Raw genomic sequence first — 17,500 nt, forward strand, 5'->3', positions numbered from 1 at the left:
TCCTCCTCCTCCTCCTCTTCCTCCTCTTCCTCCTCCTCGTAGATCTCGTCAAAGTCCTCCATCATGGCACGACTCGGCCTGGCCGCCCTCCCTCTCCTGCCCGGGAGAGACACGATGTCAGAGACACACAGGGACCCCCGTAGATCCCCTAAGACCCCCGGTAACAACAGAGTACAACACAAGCACGGTGACGGGAGACGACAACAACTACTACGGAAGGAAGAGCTCCGTCCGGATACGAGGGCTCCACTTCGGCTCACTTCGGAGATCACTCGGCTCTCTTCGGCTCACTTCGGAGAGCACTCGGCTCTCTTCGGCTCTCTTCGGAGAGAACTCGGCTCTCTTCGGCTCACTTCGGAGAGCACTCGGCTCTCTTCGGCTCTCTTCGGAGAGCACTCGGCTCACTTCGGCTCACTTCGGAGAGCACTCGGCTCACTTCGGAGAGCACTCGGCTCTCTTCGGTACTCTTCGGCTCCGAAACAAAACATCAACATCCGGTCGCAGTACCCTTCTTTCTTCTTCTTCTTCTTCTTCTGTTGGGTTTAACGGCAGCTTTGCATCCTTAGCGTTGCACACTACTGCCATCTTCTGGATTTAGCCAAGTCCTACATTGTCCAGCTCGTCTAAAGTCTTCCCATCAGCCCAGTTCTCTCGAGAAAGCTGACCAGACATTTCCTGCCCCCCTGTCTGTCTTGTTGACACTTTTTTTGTAATAATTATTGTAGGACCACAGAGTTGTAGAGTATCGTCTTTTTTATTAAACTATTTTATTGATGGGTATCGACCGTATGCCAACAGGGTAAGTAACAGAATGAACCAAGACCTTGTTATAATAATAGTGTTACCTATATTATTATTAAAGGGTGTCCCAACATGTGGCTGTTGTAAAAGGTAACTTTATTTAAGGTAAGTAATTCATATTCATATTCATATTCATATGTCCTCCAAACCTTCTCTTATCACCCCTCCTAAATGTCGTTGTTTGGTACCTGTACTGTAGCAATGACAATAAAGTCCATTCATTCATTCATTCATTCATTCATCAGTTCCTCCGTCATTGCCTGTCTTTTTGGTGCATATTTCCTGCAGTTCTACTACATGTTCTACTGTTTCTTTTTACCTGACAATAGTCACATAATCCTGTCGGATGTTTTCCTATAATTGTTATGTTTAATAACGGAGACTGAAACTCAGAGCTCAAGTCGGAGCTTACTCCATTTATTCAACAACGTGTTAACCACATAACGTAAGTCGTCATAACACAAAACAGAACACAGCACTGTAGTGAAAGTCCAGACGTAACATTTCCCCCCCCCTCACACAACCTAGGTGTGATACTCAGTCATGAAGTCACGCAAGTGTTCGGGCCTGTTGCGTGCTCGAACCAGACGTGGCTCTGGTGCAGCCACAGCCACTGGTGGCGGCTCCACGCCTTGGGGCTGAGCCTGGTAGGCCAGGGTTGCTGCTTCATCCAACCGTGCGGCTGGCAAGACTGTGGAAGAGGCCACACCCAGCCCTGGGCCAGGGGAGGCTGCACCTTACGCAGGCGGGTAGCATGCCAGCGAGTGCCGTCGGCGAGCCTAAATGAGGCCGGGCCAAGCTGTTTGCTGACCTGGACAGGGTCAGACCAAAACGACTGGAGTTTGTTGTCCCGATGAGGTCGTCAGATCCTGACCCAGTCTGACACAGCAATGACAGGTGGCCTAGCACGTCTGGCCCTGTCGAAACGATCGTTCATCAAGCGCTGGCGTTTGGTGACTGTGGCTTGAACTGGATGGACCGGGGGCTGAGCTAGTGTAGGGCGGAGCCTATCGAGAGGCAGCTGGAGCTCCCGCCCCAGCATGAGGGAGGCTGGGGAGACTCCTGTAGTGGCTTGTCGGGTGGCCCGATAATGCAACAGCGTCTGGAGGAGGCTGGTGGTGAGCGTGCACCCTTGTGCCAGGTGGGCCCTGATGCCATTTTTCAGTGATTGGTTCAGCCGTTCCACCCCCCCGTTCGCAGCAGGGTGGTAGAACGCTGTGCGAATGTGGTGGATCCCTTTACCCACCAGATAGGAGGACAGTTCATGGGAAATCATTTGAGGACCGTTGTCAGTCGTGATCCTCTTGGGCAGGCCCCAACGTGCAAACAGAGCGTCGAGAATGTCGATCAGCACCTTTGCTGTGACCGAGCCCACAGGTGTCACCTCTGGCCACTTAGAGTGGAGGTCGTAGGTCACAACGAGAAAACGCTGGTGATGTGGTACCCCATGCAGCTCGCCGCAGATATCAAGTTGCAGGTGCTCCCAGGGTTGAGACTGCCAGTCCAACGGCTGCATGGGCGGGGGTAGAGCTGGAGCCCTGGTCTTACCACTAAGGAGACAGGCAGTGCAGTCCTTGACCAGGGTTTCGAGTTCCCTGTCTCCAGCACTATTCTCCCTATACACCAACAGCTGTGTCTCCCGCCACCCCTCGGTCAAGCTCCTGAAGTTTGCAGACGACACCACCCTGGTGGGCCTCATCTCCAGGGGGGACGAATCTGCCTACAGGGGTGAGATCGAGGGGCTGCAGAGCTGGTGCAGTTTTAACAATCTGGAGCTCAATGCTCTAAAAACAGTGGAGATGGTAGTGGACTTCCGTAGGAAAGCAGCCCTGCCCCCTCCCATCACGCTGGGAGGTACCCCGGTGGCCTCCATGGAGTCATGCCGCTTTCTAGGCATGACCATCTCCCGGGACCTCAAGTGGGAGCGGAACACCGAGGCCCTCACGAAGAAGGCCCAGAAGAGGATGTTCTTCCTCCGGCAACTGAGGAAATTCAGGCTGCCGAGGTCCATGATGGTCCAGTTTTACACGGCCATCATAGAGTCCATCCTCACCCACTCCATCATCACCTGGTTCCCTGCTGCAACAACCAAGGACAAGGCCAAGTTGCAGCGGGTAATACGCTCAGCAGAGAGGGTGATCGGCTGTCCCTTGCCCTCCCTCAACTCCCTGCATGACACCAGGGCTCTGAGGAGGGCAAGGAAGATCATGGCAGACCCCTTCCACCCCGGCCACGGCCTCCTCACCCTGCTTCCCTCTGGAAGAAGGTTGCGGCTGCCTAAGGCATTAAAGGCCCGCCACAGGCCCAGCTTCTTCCCCTCAGCCGCCAGGCTGCTAAATGACTCTGGCTTCCCCCTCCCCCCGCCTCCAAGTCTGCCCAGGACTGAACATGCACTGGACCTTGAATAACTCTGCACTGCACTTTATATACAGCACTATTCATGCACTGTCTGACCTGTGTTGTCCTGTTTTTGCCTGTCTTTGCATTTGTATTTGTACTTGTTTTGTTCATGTATATGTGAAAAAGCATAAATGCACCTTCTGTAAATGCCAAAGCAAATTCCTACATGTGTCAAGCATAATGGCAATAAACGTTATCTGAATCTGAATCAGGTTATCTGAATCTGTCGATGCCTGGCCACCACACAACATCACGACAGCGCTGTTTGAGCCTGACTATGCCCAGGTGACCCTCGTGCGCCATAGCAAGGATACGCGCCCGAAGGACACCTGGGACCACAGTGCAGAACCCGCGAGCGACACAGGTGTCATTCCAAACCGACAACTCCTCCCTGATCCTGGAGTACATTTACATTTACATTTTTGGCATTTAGCAGACGCCTTATTCCAAAGCGACTTACAATCAATACATTTGAATACCAAGCATGTGAATCAGCAATCCACCATTCGTTGCAGGAAGAGTAATCTAGCTCGGGCCCGGGGCCACTGATAGAAGGAAAAACCTTCTCCCTATCGCTTTCTACTAAAACTTTTTTTTTTTTTTTTTTTTTTTTTTTTTACTGGAGAAACTGAGAAACAGTACAAGGGGGGCAATAGAAGTTCTTAGGGACACAGTAGAGGGGAAAGCGGGTGTCTTTAGGAGACGTAGTGGTGAGGGTCAGAAGATGTCTCAGGAGGAGCAGTTAAGATGTAACCTGAAGAGATGGGTCTTCAGTCTACGACGGAAGATGGGTAGTGACTCTGCCGTTCTGACAGCCGTGGGGAGCTCATTCCACCAGCGGGGAGCCAGTGTTGTGAAGAGACGTGATCGGGCAGCCCGACTGCTGTGTAGAGGAAGTGGGGCCAGTCGGCCAGCCGAGGTGGTGGAGCGGAGTGAGCGGGCAGGGGTTTGGGGGGTTACCATTTCCTTCAGGTAGGCAGGGGCTGTCCCTTTAGCTGCCTGGTATGCAAGCACCAGGGTCTTGAATCTGATGCGAGCTGCTATCGGGAGCCAGTGCAGGGTGCGAAGGAGAGGGGTGACATGCAAGTATTTGGGGAGGTTGAATACCAGCCGGGCCGCAGCATTCTGGATGAGCTGCAGAGGTCTAATGGCTGAAGCGGGGAGCCCAGCCAGGAGTACATTGCAGTAATCCAGGCGGGAGATGACCAGTGCCTGGGTCAAGAGTTGCGCTGCCTCTCTGGTAAGGAATGGTCGTATCCTTCTGATGTTGTAGAGGAAGAATCTGCAGGAGCGAGCCGTTGCTGCAATGTTCTCCGCACAGGATAGTCGGTTATCCAGGATCACTCCAAGGTTCTTGGCTGTCAGGGAGGGGGTTACAGTAGAGTTCTCCACTGTGATGGAGAAGTCTTGGAGAGGGCAGGCTTTCCCGGGGATGAAGAGGAGCTCGGTCTTGTTAAGATTGAGCTTGAGATGGTGGTCAGCCATCCAAGTTGGAATGTCAGCGAGACATGCTGAGATACGGGTTGCCACGTGTACATCAGACGGGGGGAAGGACAGGAAGAGGACAAGCCTAGCTGTGGTAGGAGAGCCCATGTGAAGAGATTACCGAGCCAAGAGACTTGGTGTAGAGGGAGAAAAGTAGGGGCCCTAGGACAGAACCCTGGGGTACTCCAGTGGAGAGGGTTCGTGGAGAAGATAGCGATTCTCTCCAGGTCACCTGGTAGGAGCGGCCCGCCAGGTAGGAAGAAAACCAGGAGTGTGCGGTGCCAGAGATGCCCAGGTCTGAGAGGATGGAGAGAAGGATCTGGTGATTGACTGTGTCGAAGGCAGCAGACAGGTCAAGGAGAATGAGAACAGAGGAGAGGGAGGAAGCTTGGGCAGAGTGGAGGGCTTCCGTGACAGCAAGGAGCGCAGTCTCAGTGGAATGCCCAGCCTTGAAGCCGGATTGGTGGGGGTCTAAGTGATCTATCTTCCGGAGATAGTCAGTCAGTTGTTTAGATGCCGCGCGTTCAAGGATTTTGGAGGGGAAGGAGAGAAGGGATACAGGTCTGTAATTGTGGACAGATGATGGGTCAAGGGTAGGTTTCTTGAGGAGAGGCTTGACTCTGGCTATTCTGGATAGTCTAGTGGATAGTGAGTTGGACTTGGGATCGGAAGGTTGTGAGTTCAAATCCCGCCTGAAGCCACACCACTACTAGTGTGCCCTTGGGTAAGGCACTTAGCCCTCAGTTACTCCAGGGGGAATGTCCCTGTAATTCGTAATTGTAAGTCGCTTTGGATAAAAGCGTCTGCTAAATGGCAAAATTATTAAATTATTAAAATTATTAAAATTATTATTTTGAAGGCCGCTGGGACAGATCCTGTGGATAGGGAGGAGTTGATTAGGGTGGTAAGGTAAGGAAGGATGTCGGCGGAAATAGATTGGAGAAGGGGGGAGGGGATGGGATCAAGAGGGCATGTGGTTGCCCGCTTTGATGTGATAAGTGTGAGAATCTCATCGGGGGAGAGGGGGGAAAAAGATGACAATCTGCCACGTGTACCTCAACGAGCTGAATCTTCAGCTTCAAGGAAAAGACAAACACCTACCCCACCTGGCAGATAAGGTCAGCGCATTCACCAGAAAGCTGGAGGTGTGGGGCAGGCGCCTTGATGAAGGAAATACTGATCCTTTTCAGAACCTGACCACGTTTGTAGAAACAGTGATTGTGATGCCACCACAGTGATCCCCTGCCTGAAGCAACACATCTCTTCCCTGGGAGCATTGTTCCAGAAATACTTCCCACACAACACTGCTGAGTATGACTGGGTGGTGGATCCATTCAATGCAGCAGGTTGGTAGGCAATTTTGATGACTAAATATAACTGTGACTATTTTGTGCTGTAGGCCTATATTTTATTAATGTTGTATGTATGTTACTAACTAACTACCTGGAATGGATTGTTGTATAATTGAATCGTGTTGTGTTTAATATGCAATTAATTACAAATAAGGTATCTCTATCTGTAGCACCTGCTGATTTCAGCTCTGCTGAAGAGGACCAACTCATCGAGCTGACCTCTGAGTCCACCCTGAGGCTGAGGTTCAATGGTCAGACACTGAGTGAATTCTGGCTTGGTGTGGAGAAGGAGTATCCACTCATAGGGCAGAGGGCTGTAGGCATCCTTCTTCCCTTCGCCACATCCTATCTCTGTGAGGCTGGCTTTTCAGCTGTTGCTTCACTGAAAACAAAGTACAGATCTAGGCTCAACATTGAGCAGGACTTGAGAGTGGCAGTGTCAGGCCTGCTACCCCGTTTTGAAAAGATCTGCAGTGCCAAACAGGCTCATTGCAGCCACTAATGCTGTAATGTTATGATGTTCTTGATTGTTAGTGTTCATTTTCTTGAGAATTGTAATCGAAAAATATTGTTATTGTGTTTATTTATTATATTGTGTTATTTGTATTTTTAGGTTTTTTGTTGGGAGACAGTGTTATGTGGTTCAGTTCAATAAATGTAAACTTGCCCCATGTTGTGACCGTTTTTTGGGGGTGAGGTGGGGCTCACACATTTTTTGTCCTCCCAAGGGGGGCTTGACAGAAAAAGTTTGAGAACCACTGGTCTAGGGGAATGAGAAAAGGAGTAGGCGGCAGAGAGGGCTGCCGGTGTAGCTGTGTTTTCTGGTGTGATCCAGGTTTCAGTGAGAGCAAGGAAATTGAGGGCCATAAGAGATGCATAAGCTGAGATAGCGTCAGCTTTCCGGACCGCCGACTGGCAATTCCAGAGACCGCCTGCGGCGATAAAGTCATGGTCAGTAGAAAAAGCAAGTGAGTAGCTCATCAGGTACTCTTGCCGGCCACCCCTGCGTGATGTAGGTCGAGAGTGTAGAGAGGATGGGGTCATCGGCTGAGGCATCCCGGAGATCTTGCAGCGACACCGTCTCCTGAAGGGGTGTGTGGAGGAGCTGGACGAGGTCATGCTCAGCCTGGTCCCATCCGGGGGTCAAGGTTGGGGCTGTGGGTGGGCTGGGGATTGAGCGTGATAGCAAGTCGGCTACCACGTTGTCTCGTCCTGGCGTGAACTGTAGCCGATAATTGTACTGCTGCAGGCGGTCGGCCCAACGGTGGAGGCGGAGTGGCTTGTGACCGGTGCCAGACGTGGCCAGGAGGGTGATGAGGGCCGGGTGGTCTGTCCTCAGTGTGAATAACCGTCCATAAAGGTACATGTGCCAGCGCTCACATGCCCAGAGGCATGCTAGGGCCTCCCGCTCCCCCACCGAGTACTTCTGTTCCGTGGGGCTGAGAGCACGGGAGGCGAAGGCGATCGGTCTCTCCACCCCCCCTTGCAGCTGGGACATCACAGCACCAATGGCTGTGGCAGAGGCGTCGCACGTGACAAGAGTGGGGCTGGCCAGGTCGAAATGCGCCAGGACCGGTGGCGAGGTGAGTTGGGACTGCAGGAGGCGTACGGCGTCTGAGCAGGCAGACGTCCAGAGCCAGGGCTCGTCATGCTTCAACAGCTTCCGCAGTGGTGTGGTTGTGGCCGAGTACTGTGGCAGGAAACGGAGGTAGTATGCAGTCATGCCTAGGAAGGAGGCCCCCTGAGCGGCTGTGGTGGGCTCCGGGACATGATGGATGGCCTCGGTGTTCGAGTGCAGCGGGTACGTGCCATCAGCTGAGAGACGGAACCCCACGAAGTCAATGGCTGAGGCGGCGAAGACACACTTCTCACCATTGAGTGTGAGGTGATGCTTGGCCAATGCACTGAACACACTGTGGAGACGCTCGTCGTGGCTCTCGACGGTGGCCCCGTGAACCACGATGTCATCAAGATAGATGGCCACACCTGGGATCCCAGCGAAGATGGAGGCCATGATCTTTTGGAAGCAGCTGGGGGCGGAGCTTAAGCCAAAAGCCATGCGTTTGTAGCGGAAAACCCCTCTGTGAGTGATGAACGCTGTGAGGTTGCGGCTCTCGGGGTGTAGTGGCACTTGGTGGTAACCCTGACGGAGGTCCAGTTTAGAGAACACACTGGACCCGTAGAACTGGGCGGTGAGCTCCTCTATCGTTGGCATGGGGTATTTGTCGGGGATGATGGCCTTGTTTACCGCTCTCAGATCCACACAGATGCGCAGCCCCCCAGACTTCTTCTTCGCCACCACCAGGTTGGAGATCCAAGGCGATGCATTCACCTGCTCAATGATGTCGCTATCGAGCATGCTCTGTAGTTGAGAGGAGATGTCATCGCGGAGAGCCAGGGGGGAGCGGCGGAGGGGCTGTATAACAGGCATCACTGTAGGATCTAACAGAGGCTGGTGGGCAAAAGTGTCGAGGCAGCCCACACCGCTGAACAGCGCAGGCCACTGTTGCTGCCAGGGGATGGAAACGGTGTGAATCTCTGAGCCAGCTGTGTCTAGCAGGGTGAAACCGAGGGCGTTGAACAGGTCGAGGCCTAGCAGGTTGGTCCCGTGGCATGCAACATTGAACCTGAAGGCCGGCAGTGTCCTCTCCCCGTACTTCACAGGCAGCTGAAAAGAGCCCACAATGTCAATCTCAGAGTTGGCATAGCCACGCAGGGTGGTGGAGGGCAACCCCAGGGGCACATGGGAGAAAAACTGTGTATAGGTCGTCAAGTTCAGAAGGGACACTGTGGCTCCAGTGTCCAGGAGGAGCGGCAGAGTGACATCACCAACCATCAACGAGCATGTTTTGAATGGCGCTCGTCCTGAGCTGACATTATGGATGACTGTGGTAGGTGACTGGGAAGCTCTAACTGGGGCAGACCTACAGACTTTGTGAAAATGGTTTAGTTTCCCGCAGTTGGAGCAGGTTTTACCACGGGCCGGGCATGTCTGAGCTCTTGAATTATGTGCAGAAGAGCCACAATTCCCGCACGGCTGGTGTGGCTGGTCGCGTGACCGAGAGGCCAGTAAAATGCTCTCCCCGCCGCTGGCTGCACTCACGTGGAGGAGGGGCACCTGTAGGCTGTGCGCGCCTGCTGCCGGTGAGCTGGGAGAGGCTGAAAAACTAACTGCACATTCCAAGGCTGTTTCAACCTGGACCGCTATGTTCAGAGCTGCTGCTAATGTAAGTTCATCATTTTCCAGTAACAGTTTTTCCCTAATCTTGTCACAGTTCGTGTGTAAGATTAGTTGGTCTCTTATCATTTCGTACTGTGTCACTGTCTCACCTGTACGTTGGTGTCTTCGTCTGAATATTACGCGGCGGAGAAGAGCGCTTTGTGGAGGGGCGAAGTGTTGCTTCAATAGTTCCACAGCGTCTGTGTATTTCGCCGCGGTGCCGAGAGTTCCGAACACGCGCTGACCCTCCGCTCCTACACAGTGTCGCAGCAGCGCACATTTCCTCTTGTCGGATACGTCCTCCAAGCCGGCAGCTAGGATATATGTCTCGAAAGAGGAAATCCAGCGGTTCCACGGAATCGGTGGTTCTGCCGGGACTGCTAGGAAAGGAGGGGGTGGTGGCAGAGAACAATCAGCCATCCTCGTCGCCAATGTTATGTTTAATAACGGAGACTGAAACTCAGAGCTCAAGTCGGAGCTTACTCCATTTATTCAACAACGTGTTAACCACATAACGTAAGTCGTCATAACACAAAACAGAACACGGCACTGTAGTGAAGTCCAAACTGTCGTAAAAGTCCAGACGTAACAATAATGTGGAGAGGTTCTGTTCAAGTGACTGTGCCCTATTCTTAGTCTCGTCATCACCACCTCCTCTTTTCTATTTCCTCCCCTGTTTCTCTCACTACCCACTCTGTTTCTCTCACTACCCACTCTGTTTCTCTCACTACCCACTCTGTTTCTCTCACTACCAACTCTGTTTTGTATTACATGTAGTTGTGTTCCTCTTGTCTCCTAATCCCACTACTGCTGCCACTCTTTATTGGCTTCCCTCTATAAAACTCTTTCCCTCCGATTTTGATATTTGAATTACGGTGTCTGTCCCCTTTTTTAACGGCTTGTTTGGCTAGTTTGTCCACTCTCTCATTACCCATAATGCCAATATGCTCAGGAACCCAAATGAATGTGACCACAACTCCTTGTTTTACAACTGGTGAATGTATTTCCATTATTTTATGTATCAAGTCTTGACGCTTGCTAGAGTACCTAGTTTTAAGCTGTACAGACCAGGTGCTGAGTCACTCCAGATCAGAACCCTGCTGGGTTTGGTTTTCTCAACCCACTCTAAAGCCATCCAAATGGCGTACAACTCAACTGTATATATACACTTAAGAAGTTTGGAGTCCTTTTACATACCAGTCCTACCACTGCAGAACCAGTATTTTCTGTTATTGGATCTTTTGATCCGTCCGTAACCACCTGTATATATTCTGTATATTTACTTTCTGTATATATATACCTATAAAATTAATAAACTAAATCCACACTTTCTTTCCTTGCCTCAACTTGCAGTAATTCTAAAGCCCAATGCACACGGTGGTGCGATTTTGTCGCACCGCGAATTCGATTCCGTTGTTTTGAATGAGACAATGCACACGGCGTGCGATGCGATTTTGTCGCACGACAACATTCGATTCTCCATTCACACCCACACACTTCGGTGGTGTGAATTGAGAATCGAATGTTGTTGTGCGACAAAATCGCACGCCGTGTGCATTGGCCTTAATTCTAAGCTCACCATGTGTTCTTGTATCCATACAGGGTCTGTAGACCTCACCACCATGTGTTCTTGTATCCATATAGGGTCTGTAGACCACCATGTGTTCTTGTATCCATACAGGGGTTGTAAGGTTGTAACCCTTCCTCTTGGAATTCTTTACAGCAGAGTCTGAAACTGTCTCATCTGATCCCTCTTTCCAGTTTCAAGCTCTTGCTGAGAGACATACAGTGCGAGTCCATGATTTGTTCTTGCAATTGAGTTGACCCTCCCTTTTGCCCATTGCTGACCCCTCCCTGTCCCTAGCTCTTTAGCTGTCTAGTTTTAGGTTTTGTAGTTTTAGTTTAGTTTTAGATTATCTTAGACTGTTTTAGACTAGTTTTAGTTTTAGACTATGTAGTTTTAGTTTAGTTTTAGACTATGTAGGCCAGGTTTTGTATTGTATTTGTTTGTGGTGGATGTTGTTGTTGTATGCCTGTGAACAGGTCACACTTGAAAATGAGCCCTTGGGGCTCAATGTGTTTTTACCTGTATAAATAAAGGTTAAATAAAATAAAATAAATAAAAAAGTAAGGACACACCACCGTCAGGCAGAAGCCTCTTCCATACACCCCCAGGTGACTCGCTGCTGCATCTCCTGTCCATCCAAACATCTCCTGTCCATCCAATCATCTCCTGTCCATCCAATCATCTCCTGTCCATCCAAAGCTTGACTGTACCGTTCCCTCCCTTTCCCAACATGCCGTGGGGGATTCTCTCTGTGCCCTCGACTGACCAAAACAGATACACTCTGGCCTTTTGTGTATTTTGTCAGTAAAAGCTGTTAGAAACAATTGCTATGAATAATAAAACGTTTGTATATGTTTTTTTTTTTTTAATGCTGACTATTACTGTTTGTGTGTTTGTGTTACCGAATGTCTTTCTGCCGTCAGGGTTGCACTGTGTAGAGGACATGGGTTACTATTCAAGGGTGTGTTGCAAACATACAACGGCACTGTGTAATTATGTGCTCAATACTGGTGGTGGAACGTACCAAAAAAAACGAACAAAAACATCAACAATAGTGTTGCTCAGGGGGGTATTCCAACAACGTCGCTAAAGTCAAATCCAGGCTTATTCTGTTAAATCTCTTTAGAGAATTATCAAAAATAAGCCTGGATTTTCCTTTAGCAACGTTGATGGAATACCCCCCTGGACGGAGAGCTAATTACCCTACTAACACTCCAGAGCAGAGCTGGGGGGGGGGGGCTAAGCCAGGCTATAAGCCAGGTTTATAAAATAAGTAATACTGGATTTATAAACCTGGAGGGTATTCCATCAGTGTTGGACAAGCGACTTTGATGGAATACCCCCCTGGGCTGGCCTGGTGACACGACCGGTAAAGGACGATGTGAAAGTTAAAAAAAAATCTGCACTGTATATCCTAGCTCAGCGGGGTATTCCATCATCGGCGTTTAACGAAATCAGCGCTTAATTGAAAAAGCCCAATTGGCGGACTGTGGGCTTGGGGCTTAAGGCTCAAGCAGTTCCATTAACACAACTTAGCCTCATCAACGTTAACTCTAGTCAGGCTTGTTGGGCGACCACCACAGAGGGCCATAATAAGCAGCCCAGAACAGGTGATTTTTGAAGAAGGTGGCAAAAAAAGAGGTGAAGATGAGAGCGGAGTTCTTTGTAGCAGCGGAACAAATCCTTCTAGTGGAGCTTTATGAAAACTATCGACAAGTAATCACCCAAAAGGGCAATACTAGGGTGATTATCAAGGCGAGGGAGATGGCCTGGCAAACAATTGCTGACAGATTAAATGCGTAAGTTTATACTAGCCTACTTATTGTTTTATTTTCATTTTTAAATAAACGAACATTCACTACTGTGGCTATCTTATAAGCAGACTAGATGATATCAGATGTTATGTTTAGAATTATGGTGTAGGCTAACTTACGAGAACTGACATAACTACAATGCATTTTCTGTTGATTAGCCTAATTGGGTGAGGTGTTTGAAGCCTTTCTGACCCAGTAATCATTAGTCGTAATGACGTTCTGATAGCATTGTAGCTGCCAATGGCCCAGGCCTAGATTACGATTTCTCTTGATTACTGATGGATAGATGATTCATTTAACTTAGACAAAATGTCTTTGCTGTAAGTCGCTTTGGACTTTTGGAGGAGAGAGGGAGAGAGAGAGAGAGAGAAAGAGAGACATATCACAGACAGACAGACACTGAGAGAGAGATGCAGAGAGAGGGAGAGGGAGAGAGAGAGAGAAGGTATGGAGGGATGCAGAGAGAGAGAGAGGGAGAGAGAGACAGATAAATGCCAAATATGTAAATGTATAATGTAGTAACCTTTGGCCTATATTCATTATACTCTGTTACATCTCAACAGGGGCCATCTCAGTAGCCAAAAGAGAACGTGGCAACAAGTGAAAATTAAATATAAGAACATTTTTCACACTGGTAAGTAGCATACAATGTGAAATGTATTTGTTAAAATAGTTGTTGATCTGTTGATCTGTAAATATGTACCTTTTTAGCCATCAGAAAAATTAGAAATGCTACTGATGGGGGAGCTCGGCCTGAGGACCTCACACACGCAGAACACCTAGTGATGACCTTTAACACCGGGGGCCCTCTGATAGAGGGAATAGAGGGGGGGGCCGCGCCACCCATCCTTCCCCAAGGTGTTCGGGACCAATATGTACTACTAGTAGAAGGTATTATCTTTTACTCTTCCTCAACAGGTACCAGTCTCTCAGTGGTAAAAAAAAAAACTAACGGTAGACCTCTATCTTTCAGTGAGCGATCCCCCAAGTGAAGATGTCAAACCCTTACCTGACCTATGTGTGAGTATTCCTTATTCTGTAAAAACAACATGCATCTCATGGAATTAATTCTTTCTTCTTTTGTTTTAACTGCAGTGTTTTTCGATTTGCAGGGAGATGGCCAGAAATCAGCAGTCACAGAAATGCCAGAGGTAAGACCAAATGTGAAATGTTTTGGACGTGTCTGCGTTCTTCAAATTATGTAAAACCATACACCTTTCTGCAGGACATGAACCGACCTACTACTTCAGCAAAGAATGAAGTAGTAACTATTCATATTATTGCTGTTACCAACCGTATAATCTGCCACTCTTTGACACATTTTCTCTTTCACAGGATCTCCGTTCAATTCAAAAGCGCCACCTGCTTCTTGACATTGAGTACAAAAAGTTAAAAATGAAGAAGTTGCAGTTGGAAATGAAGACACTGGAGATGGATGTAAGTATACATTTAAACAGCAGAATGTCATGGTTCGGACTGTATTTAATGTTTATTGATGTTTGTCTTCACAGCTTGAAAATTATTTCAGTGACTGAATAAAGAACTTCAAAACAACTTTGACATGTTTTTTTTTCTTATTGATAAAGGCTTTTAAATAAAAGGGTTGACCATTAATAAGAGGACAACAGGTTCGATCCCCTGTTTGCCACATGTCGAGGTGTCCTTGGGCAAGACACCGAACCCCAAATTGCTCCCAATGAGCAGGCCAGCGCCTTGCATGGTAGCTTGCTGCCATTGGTGTGTGAATGTGTGTGTGAATGAGAGGCCATTGTAAAGCGCTTTGGAATAAGTGGTCCATTTACCATTTACAATATAAAGGGGGATGACCTGAAATGAGTATCTTTATAAAAGGTCAGTTCTTCCATCCATGGGTTCAAAGCCTGGGTCAACATCTTCCCATTGCTCCTCCAGCTGCATTGTGGGAAGTCTCTCACGGGCGTATGGTGGCAATGTTGTGCAAGACTGCACAGGCTACTGTGATGTCACAGGCTACTGTGATGTCACAGGCCCTGGCGGGGGGGGGGGGGGGGGGGGACCCTGAGGCTTTTCAGGCTCTGAAACCTAGACTTCAGTTGCCCAAAGCACATCTAATGGTAAATGGAGTGACTTATATAGCACCTTTATCCAAAGCGCTTTTCAATGGCCTCTCATTCACCCATTCACACACCCATTCACACCTCAATGGCGGTAAGCTACCATGCAAGGCGCCGGCCCGCTCACTGGGAGCAATTTGGCGGTCAGTGTCTTGCCCGAGGACACTTCGACATGTGGCCAGACGGGGCTCAAACCGCCGATCTGCCAACCTTGCGATCATTAGCCGGCGGCTCCTCTACCTCATGCGCCACAGCCGCCCCCACATCTCAGTTCTTACCCTGGTGTTGGTGAGGGCATTGTTGAAGGCTTTCTCTGCCTAGGTTGCTGGTTCTGAGTACTGCTTTAGAGAAAGGTATACCCTTCTTATTTCCCGGCATACAGTTGCCTTTGCAAGACCGTCTGTATAAGAATGTCCCATATGCAGAGAGAGAGAGAGAGAGAGAGAGAGAAAACCTATATCTAGTTTAGCATTACTACTTCACTCCAAAAATAATTGTAATTCGTTTTAAGTGCATTATCAAATCAAATGACACTGTGGAGGAGTCATTATCACGTGTGTGTGTGTGTTTTATGTAAGTAAGTAAGTAAAGCATCATTTATATAGCACCTTTCATACAAGAAATGCAGCTCAAAGTGCTTTACAACAGGAATAAACACATAAAGTGAATATAAAAACATATACAATATGCAATGTGGCATATGTTGTACCTTTGGTCCTATATGGTGGAGTGTTCCCTGATACTGTCACCATGAACCTCCAGGTCACCGAGGGCAACAGTGTAGCCCGGGGCTAAGGGTTAGGTTAGGGGAATAAAAGGCCCTGCTTGCCCGAAGGCTCGCAGAATGCACGGGCACACTAATCTTTTAGTTTTTTTCTCTACTTTCAGATCTTTGTTCAGATTATGTCGTCGACCATCCACAATTCAAGACTCAAGGATCTCCGGCTTCAGAACCTCAGTACGTATCCAGGTAAGCACCCAATTTAACTGTATTTTTTATTTTATTTTTAAACTTTTTTCAGGTTCTATCAGATCACAGGTAAGTGTTTTTTTCCTTTACAGATTTTTTTCAGGGCTGGACTGTACATATTAAATGAGAGGTAAGTTTTTATATTTCATTTAAACCCCTGGGTGAAATTGTGTTTAGTTCTTTAATCCAGTGTCTTTCCCTCATCATTCTCTGTCTTTTTGACCAACAGGTTCCAGATTCCAGGCCTACAATCAGGAGATTCTCCCTACCATGATCTCTAAAATGTTCGTACAGTAGGGTGGATTCCTCAATCCGATTTATCCTGTAAAGGTGCTGTTTTAAACGTTCACAAAGTTTGTTCTTAGTTTCACCAATGTACCATTTAGAACAGACCCCACATTTTATTCCATATACCAGGTTTGAGGACTCCAAACCCAGAACATTCCAGATTGGAGCCCCTTTGTCTGTATATATGTTCGTAATGTATTTTGGTGTTTTTAAATGTCTTTTTAGTTTATTTTGTTTATCGCTTTTTAATGCTGCATGTACTAGCAAATCTTTTATATTTTTATTCCTCCTAAAGGCTGCAATAATTTTAAAACCCACCAACGGTTCGACGATATCTTGAGTCCTTTTAAAATTACTTTTAATCATTTTATTAAGTTCCATCGAGGATGGGGAGAACATGGAAACAAAAGGAATTATCCTGCAATTGTCCCCTTCTTTTGCAGGTCTATCCCCCCTGCTGAAATTTTGCTGGACCTCAGCTTTGATGGTCCGGAGGAAAGTTCTCCCATAACCCCTCGATCTGAGGACCTTGAAAAGGGTCCTCGTGGCTGACTCCGCGTCCTCCTCTGCTGTGCAAATTCGCTTGAATCTGATAAGCTGCGATTTCACTATTCCCCTAAAAGTATGTTTGGGGTGATAGCTAGACTTGTGCAACAGCGCATGAGTATCTGTGGGTTTAAAATATACTCTTGTGCCCAGACTATAACTCCCCTCTCCTCTCTTAATAAAAACCTCTGTATCCAAAAACTCGATTTTCTCAGGTTGAATATTGAATTTTACAGTGATTGCCTGATGATGCGTGTTCAGCACATTGATAAAAACCTGGAAGTCCTCCCTTGTGTGGCTCCAGATGCCAAAAATATCGTCCAAATAACGGACATACAGTGCTGGGAGTTTCGGGCATTTGGGGAAGACAGTACGCTCCCAATCAGCCATATAAATATTGGCATACGCAGGGGCGAACTTCTTCCCCATAGCTGTCCCATGTACCTGAAGGAAACATCTGGAATCAAAGACAAAGTCGTTTCTAGTCAACCCTAACTCTAAGAGATGGAGAAGAGCCTCATCTGGTCTAGAAGGGTCTGGATGGTCGTTAAAAAGCTCCCGCACCGCTTTGAGCCCCAATGGGGTCTCTATGTTTGTATACAGGGAGTCAATGTCGACCGAGAAAAGCATCGAACCAATAGGAACCTGGGTGTTTTTCAGTTTTTCCACAAATTCATATGTATCTTTAATGAAACTTTCATGAATTTGGGATAATGGATTTAAATAAAAATCTATGAATTCTGCTATTCGATAGGACTCGCTCCCACAATCGGACACAATCGGCCTTCCTGGGGGGACCTGATGTGGAACTGTCCAGGTCTCTGGATCCTTGTGGATCTTTGGCAAGAGATACAGTTGCCGTGGACGTGGCGGATCCTCCCCATACAGGTAAGTCATTTGTTTGGCCGATATAACTTTCTTTTCATACAGGTGAGACACCGTCGCTCTAATCTGTTTCTGGGTC

At 48.3% G+C, this 17,500-nt stretch overlaps 1 protein-coding gene and 1 pseudogene across 2 annotated transcripts in view; one reads left to right on the forward strand and one right to left on the reverse strand.

The window, feature by feature from the left end:
- The window catches only part of chic2 (cysteine-rich hydrophobic domain 2), a 6,557-nt gene extending 6,377 nt beyond the window's left edge, over window positions 1-180 (reverse strand). Inside the window, exon 1 of the mRNA XM_080533680.1 lies at window positions 1-180. This exon is cut by the window's left edge and continues 84 nt beyond it. Coding sequence (XP_080389806.1) covers window positions 1-65 — 65 coding nt within the window. The 5' untranslated portion in view covers window positions 66-180.
- Window positions 181-5,720: 5,540 nt separating this feature from the next.
- LOC308160921 (sodium-dependent phosphate transport protein 2B-like) overlaps window positions 5,721-17,500 on the forward strand; it is a 36,657-nt pseudogene continuing 24,877 nt past the window's right edge. Inside the window, exons 1-7 of the transcript in view lie at window positions 5,721-5,831; window positions 5,939-6,032; window positions 6,209-6,354; window positions 13,975-14,076; window positions 15,621-15,702; window positions 15,932-15,995; window positions 17,291-17,424. The product of the transcript in view is annotated as a sodium-dependent phosphate transport protein 2B-like (transcript). The remainder of the gene's footprint in view (window positions 5,832-5,938; window positions 6,033-6,208; window positions 6,355-13,974; window positions 14,077-15,620; window positions 15,703-15,931; window positions 15,996-17,290; window positions 17,425-17,500) is intronic.

This window comes from Nansenia antarctica, assembly GCF_963989245.1.
Source record: "Nansenia antarctica genome assembly, chromosome: 6".
In the NCBI taxonomy this organism is placed as follows: Eukaryota; Metazoa; Chordata; class Actinopteri; order Argentiniformes; family Microstomatidae; genus Nansenia; species Nansenia antarctica.